At 38.1% G+C, this 7,514-nt stretch overlaps 1 protein-coding gene across 4 annotated transcripts in view; it reads left to right on the forward strand.

Annotated features, from left to right (window-relative positions):
* PIK3CG (phosphatidylinositol-4,5-bisphosphate 3-kinase catalytic subunit gamma) overlaps positions 1 to 6,306 on the forward strand; it is a 32,749-nt gene extending 26,443 nt beyond the window's left edge. For all 4 annotated transcript variants that reach the window (XM_059074489.2, XM_067042833.1, XM_067042832.1 and 1 more), the window contains exon 11: positions 3,431 to 6,306. In XM_059074489.2, the coding sequence (XP_058930472.1) occupies positions 3,431 to 3,709 (279 nt within the window). In that variant the 3' untranslated portion in view covers positions 3,710 to 6,306. The remainder of the gene's footprint in view (positions 1 to 3,430) is intronic.
* The last annotated feature ends 1,208 nt before the right edge of the window (positions 6,307 to 7,514 follow it).

A 7,514-nucleotide genomic window follows, 5' to 3' on the forward strand; every position in this document is an offset into this window, starting at 1 on the left:
AGCCCAAATAGTGTTGAGTCTCCTGCTTTGTGGTAAGTAAGCAGGGAGGAGATGCAGAGTTCATCTCCCCTCCAGGTAGGGAAGGGAAAGAACTAACATTTACTGAATGCTCCTTACGTACCACCCTCTATGTTGAGCATTTTATATATATAGTCCGACTTAAAAAATGCCAGAATAGTCCATGGGTTTTTGTACCTGGACAGGGTGATGCGTACACAATCCAGCCTTGACATACAGAATGACACAGGCCTGACCCCCACTATCATTGGGGTTACCCTGCCACGTGCAGGTGACACAGACAAGATCATCTAAAAGCAAAAAGAAAAATCACTATTAAAATTTTGACCGGTAAACTTACATTCTTCATTCCTATGTAAGTATTTTGTGCCCATTTACTAAAATGGGATTGTACTACATGTGGTGTTTCATACCTGCTTTTTAAAACTCGCTTTTATAAGCTTATTAAATACTCTTCTACAGGATCATTCTGGTAGTTACAGAGCTATGTCGATACTTTCATAAACCCTTTTTATCGATCTCGGAGTGTAGGATATTTAAGTTGCTTTCAAGTTTCCACAACGTTAAACAATGTTCTAATGAACATTCTTGTAGATAAATCACTGCAAAATTATCCAAATTTTTTAAAGGTAAATTCCTAGCCTGGAAACTGCTGGGTAAAAGGATTCTGACATTTTTTAAGTCAAGTTTATTGAAGCATAATTCAGATAGAGCAGAATTCAGCCTTTTCAGGTGTACAGTTCTTTGAATTTTGACAAATGTATCAGTTATGTAACCACTACCACAATTAAGTTATATAACATTTATAAGTATTTTAAAGCTTTTGATGCATATTGTCAGTCGTCTGCTAGGAAAGTATACCATCTACCATCAGGCTATGAAAGGTGAACATTAGAGATTATCCTTAAAAATTAAAAAAAAAGGGCTTCCCTGGTGGCGCAGTGGTTGAGAATCCGCCTGCCGATGCAGGGGACACGGGTTCGTGCCCCGGTCCGGGAAGATCCCACATGCCGCGGAGCGGCTGGGCTCGTGAGCCATGGCCGCTGAGCCTGCGCGTCCGGAGCCTGTGCTCCGCAACGGGAGAGGCCACAACAGTGAAAGGCCCGCGTACCGCAAAAAAAAAAAAAAGAAAAAAAAAAAAAAATTTAAAAAAAAAAGATTTTCCAATTTGGTATGTGAATGTTTCCATCTCGTGTTCAGTTACATTTATTTGATTACTAATGAGGTTGCATATTTTTTCATATGTTTGTTATCTGGTTTTATGTCTTACAGTATGATATACTATATCTTTGGCCTATATTTCTAGCCAACTATTTATCTCTTTCTTATTGCTTTGTAAGAACTATCGGGGGCTAGGGATGAAGAAGTGATCTGTCATGTTGCAGATATGTTTTCTCTTGTCATTTGCCTCTTTTAATATTGTTTATAGCTTTTTTTTCTCAAAAATTTGAAGTTTCCGTAATCTCTCCATCTTTTCCTTATGGATTCCACCACCTTGGAAATCAGCTTCAAAAAGTCTTTCCTTTCTCATTTCATGATTATTTAAATATTTTCCCTTCTTCCATTTAAATGTTTAATTATTTTGGAATTTATTTTGGTATATCACATGGGAGAAACTTGATTTTCCACCCAAATTATGAGCCAGTTGTACCACCCCTGTTGATCAAATAATCTTTTCCCCCACTAATCTGGGTCACCTTTATTATATATTTAATATGTACATAGATATGTCTCCGAACTTTCCATTGTGTTCCACAAAATTTCTTATCTTTTTTGGAGAAGAATAGGTACTATATCACACAGTTTTAAATATTATAGTTTTATAATGTGCTTTAATATCTAGGATGGCAAGCACTGTTTTTCGTTACTATACTTTTTCAGAAAGTTCTCTCAGGCCCTAATTATCCCAGATGAACTTAAAAACATATCTGGGTTTAAATATCCAATAGGAATTTTTATTCAATTTCATTATATTTACAGATTAATCTGAGAAAAAAATTTTATCTTTATAATAAACAGTTTTATCACTGAGGAACATGCCATGTCCCTCAACATGTTCAAGTTTTCTTTTACTTACTTCGGTAAATGTTTACAGTTTTAAAAAAATGGGTTCTGCATGTTTTGTGTAGGTGTTTATCTCAGGAATCATGGGGGTTTTGTTACCATTATTCACAGCATCCTTCTTTTTACTTTCTAACTGGTGGCTCCTACTTATAGCATTCTATTTATTAATTTTATAAAAAGCTAGTTTAATAAAAACTAGTTACAACAGTGTTTTAGTTTTCTTCCCCTTCAGTGTTCCTAGAAGACAATGGTTATTTGTAAATACAAATGATTTTACCTTCACTTTTCTGATCTTATACATTTCTTTTTCCCAGACATTATTCAGAATGATTGTGACTGGTAATTTCAGATCATTCTTCACATCATTTCATTTTTGTCACATGTTAAATTACATGTTACTTTTATAAAAATCAAAAGAGGGTTTTAATCCAGTACCTTATGATGAACTACTCTTGCAAGTTTCTGATAAACCCTAGTTGCCTATGGAGTGTTATTCTCTTAACATTTTACTCAGTATTTTATTTGAAATATTTAAACCTGTAATCATTAATTTCAGTTTTCTTTTAATATGCCATCTTTGCCAAATTATGATATTAAGGTTTGACTATTCTGATTTTGTAAAATTGGGAACTTGCAACTTTTTCTTCATGTTGGAACAATTTAATTGGCATGAGCATGCCTGTTGCTTCAGGAGTGGGCTTAACTCACCTGTCACCTACTCCAAGGCTTTTAGAGAAGGCACCAGCCATAGCATTGTTGAAAGCCCTCTCTCACTCAGTATTCAGAATTTATTTTAAATTTCCAAAGGTCATTCAACAACTTTGAGAGTCAGACAATGAAAAACTAATTCATCTGTTTTCTTAGGATAGGACCCAGTGGAAAATAAAGATGAAAACTACCTAAATCTCAAACACCACATTTCCATCCCTTCTTTGGATTCCATTAGCTCTTGGCAAACATTATTTACGCTTACATAAAGTTATGTGATTCCTGGATGGTGTTCAAAAACTGACTCATTCCTCTTCAGAGACTACAGAAATTTCCACCCTCATTTGCCTAGAAAGGAGATTGAAGTAAAAAGAATAAGAAATAAGATGAAACTTACTGTATCAGTTAGCTTTCCTTGAGCACACCCTGGGTGTATGCAACAAAACTACATTGCTTCAGAGATTATAAAAGCAGTCTATGTTCTCAAGTTTTTCATCTGAGGCAGGGGACCTGCCTTGCTTGTGATGATTTCCTCGCAGGGACAGGATAATGCCATGTAAATTCCAAAACAGCCTGCTGGTCTGCAGCCGACTTAGATGCCATAACAACAGTTAACAGCGTTTTCTTTCCCTTTATCCAGGATGTCTGCGTCAAGGCTTACCTAGCCCTTCGGCATCACACAAACCTACTCATCATCCTCTTCTCCATGATGCTGATGACAGGAATGCCCCAGTTAACCAGCAAAGAAGATATCGAATACATTCGGGATGCCCTGACTGTGGGGAAGAGCGAGGAGGATGCTAAAAAGTATTTTCTGGATCAGATTGAAGTTTGCAGAGACAAAGGATGGACTGTGCAGTTTAACTGGTTCCTACATCTTGTCCTTGGCATCAAACAAGGGGAGAAACATTCTGCCTAATACTTTGGGCTAGAATTTAAAAGCTTTAAATCTGTATGGCAGTCATCAAACTTGATTTAAAATGTCATAGGACATTATGAAAGCTGCCACTTGAGAAATATAGCTCTTTCTCTAGCTGAACTCTTCACTGGAGAAAAATATTGGTACGTCTGATGGTTTAAGTGATGTTCAATTTCAGCCTTATTTGCAGGTTTGTTTTTTTCTCATTTGTCTCCACGATGTTGGAGAACATTCTAAGTTTAAACAGCCTCATTCCTCCCTCATTGTGGCTGATGTTTTGACTACCATACTATTGAATACTTCTGGAAATACTTTAGAATAATTGGTAACATCTCTTTTCATCTGGGCTCCTTCTCAATTTGGGTTATCCTTGTGTTTCTCGAACTCTTTTCAGAAGAAAAAAATATGATCATCGAAACCTTTGTCTCATTCCATAAACGACACTTCCAAACATCCCCTCCATAGCTGCAGATGTTAGTGATGTGCTAAAAGCAAGCAAAGACAGCTAGTCTTTTCAGGGTCTTTTGTTTTTTGCGGTACGCTGGCCTCTCACTGCTGTGGCCTCTCCCGTTGCGGAGCACAGGCTCCGGACGTGCAGGTTCAGCGGCCATGGCTCACGGGCCCAGCCGCTCCGCGGCATGTGGGATCTTCCCGGACCAGGGCACGAACCCGTGTCCCCTGCATCGGCAGGCGGACTCTCAACCACTGCGCCACCAGGGAAGCCCCAGGGTCTTTTGTAATTAGGTTCTCTTACCGCTGAGACTCACAAACACAAAATGGAACATCTGAACCTTTGTGCCCTGGCCCTTCTCCGCGGGTCTGGTTCCAGGGTTAAGAATAGCAAAATTTGTCTCAACTCTGCCCACAGAGCAAACTCTCAAGTGCAATTATGATAGCCTTCTAGGCATAGAAACAGGAAATAACTAAAGGGATTCATTTGGGGCCTTTATATTCCCCCACCCCCCCGCCGCCTTTCTCCCTGCCTCTCTTCTTCCTCACTTTCCACATTCTCACAGCTCTTTATGCAGAGTTGTGAAACCTTCAAGAATACCTTTACCCTAGAACTCAAAATTAGTTGAAAAGAATTTCTCCTCTAGGGATACTAGAATTTTAGGTACTTATTTGTAAAGATGTTTGCTGGAGTTTTTAAAAGTACGTTATTAAAGGAGACATTCCTGAAATTATGGATGTTTCCAAATGCCTTAATTTCAAATTTTGGTCTCAGCAGTTTTTTCTTTCTTTTTTAATGGAAGAAGTTATTTAATATCTAAAACAGTTCTCCAAGTTAGGAAGAACACTACTTCCCCTATGCATCTTGCAGTTTAGAGGACTTTTACACTCCAACACATTCTTCACATTTTCTAAAAGTAATTCAAACGTCTTTAAAAACTATTTTCATCTCTTAAATATTTTCTATTTATTGGAAGTGTTAACAGAGAAAGATCATTAAATTATTTATAAAATATTTTTAAATGACCTATAGTTAATACTTGACATAGAAGTAACTCTGTTAATGGTGTCTATGTTTAAGTTTAATGAGATATAAATATATATTTAAGTTTTAAGTTTTCTAAATAGATAACCTGTTGGACTTTGGTGTAGCCCAAACCTTTCTTTTTGAGTAAGCAAAAGCCCAGTAGTTCTTAACTCTGGCTGCAAATCAGAATCACCAGGGTCACTTTCAAAATGTACTCTGCCTGAGCACCCACCTCCGCTTGTAATCAATTAGTTTGGGATGAGGCCCAGACATCAGTGTTTGTCTAAGTACTCCAGGTGATTCTAATGTGAAAACAGGGTTCAAAAGCCCTGCATGACCCTTGAAGGTGCAGGTGACACTGCTTCCTTTTCTACTGATCCTTTTCCCAGCTCCTAAGGTATCCAGAAAAAGCTCCTCTTCCTTGACAACTCACCCTTTTATTTGTTTGTTTGTTTGGTGGTAAGTGGGCCTCTCACTGTTGTGGCCTCTACCGTTGGGGAGCACAGGCTCCGGACGCACAGGCTCAGTGGCCATGGCTCACGGGCCCAACCGCTCCTCATCATGTGGGATCTTCCTGGACCGGGGCACGAACCCGTGTCCCCTGCATTAGCAGGCGGATTCTCAACCACTGCGCCACCAGGGAAGCCTAGCTCAGGCTTTTAAAATCACACTTATCACTCTCTACAGAGGCCCATGCCTGTAATGAAACATTTATTCTTCTATGTTAATGGAGAATAGACATTTTATAGCATTTTTAAACCAACTATTCCCCACCATTCTTTTGAAGAACAAAAAGAATGATGCTTTCTCATTCTGAAGAGGATGTTTCTTTATTCTTATATAGCGTAGTCAAGCTCAGACTTTGCACAAATTCCACTTTTTATTTGAATTGCTCAAGAAATCATCTTAATGATAGAAGAATGACAGAGGAATGTATTTATATTTAGCCTATTGGTGCATGTGTGTACAAATTTGCTCTTCAAAAGAACAAGTTCTTTGGTTACGCTGTTATTGTATATATGTATCACATTGGGGTTGACTCTTCCATATTCCAATGAAGGTACAATTTTAACTCTGTAGACATACAAATAAACAAAAATCACCTTTGTGTGCTTCCTTCATCGTCCCCAATGACCCTCAACTTTTATAACTTTGAAAATGTTCTAGAACCTGGGTCATCTTGCTATCGGGAGGAGATGTTGGAGAACTACGCCTACTCTATCGTCAGTGCCAGATGAAAACAAAGATCACAAGTCAGATGGTTCAGGTCAAAGCAGCTTATATGTGTATCTAGGATGGGTTACAAAATTTGCAAGCCCAGGGAAAAATGAAAACACAGGGGCTGTGGTTCACAAATCATTACAAAATTCAAGACAGCAACAGCAGAGCACTATACCTTCTGAGCGTGCATCACTGCCCAGCTCACAAGCCCATGGAGCTGACACTGGGCGCATCTGAACAATGGCTTTGGTACTCAGCTTACATTTAGACCACGCCTGTATGAGTGCAGGTTAACGTTCCAGATCAAAATGTTGCTTCTACTCTAATTGAAGTACCTCATCTCTACTAATGTACATGAAGTCCTATAACACAGGCCCATGGCTTTGGAACTGGAACTATGGCCACTAAAGTAAAGCAAAGGGGATATTCTAGCCCTAGTCCCACATGACTGCATTTGACTGGCTTTGGTGATACTTTGGTGAGAGTAGGGGGAAGTGGAAACTGTAATAAAATATACCAACTCCTGGAGCAAACTCTTAATTTTAAAAAATTAACTTTGTTAGATATATCGTTTACAAGAGTCGAATTATTTTTTAAAGAAAGGTTAGATGTCGGAATTCTGCATAATTTGGAGGTTGTTAGTGCTATATAAGTGGAAATTAGTTATTTTTTTAAATGAGTCTGAAAAATAATTTAGAAAGTAGGTTTCTGCAGCAAATTCTGGCCTTTATTTGGTAAGTGAGGCTCTCTTTGACTTGTGAGATAAATTGTCAATTATATTTTACTATGTAAAGAAAAAAGAAATTTGGATTTTTAAAGTTTCTGCTGTATTATTTTCTGTTTAATCCAACCGAATAATTCTGGTCATAAAATCTGGTTCTAGTCTGGGTGCTTGTCTGCATTTTCCAAAAACTCATCTACAGGACAGATGCTGGGGAACTAAAGCACACACCTTAGCTTAAGTGAGCCCAGACTAGCCACTCCCTCTTCTGGACAGTCCCATCCTCCCCACTTGCATTTATATTTTCATTGCAAATTGTTCAATGTAAATTTAAATAAAAGAAGAAATCTGATATTGTGTGTTCTCTGCATACATTTTTCAATGTC

Source organism: Kogia breviceps, chromosome 9 (assembly GCF_026419965.1).
Source record: "Kogia breviceps isolate mKogBre1 chromosome 9, mKogBre1 haplotype 1, whole genome shotgun sequence".
NCBI classification, from domain to species: Eukaryota; Metazoa; Chordata; class Mammalia; order Artiodactyla; family Physeteridae; genus Kogia; species Kogia breviceps.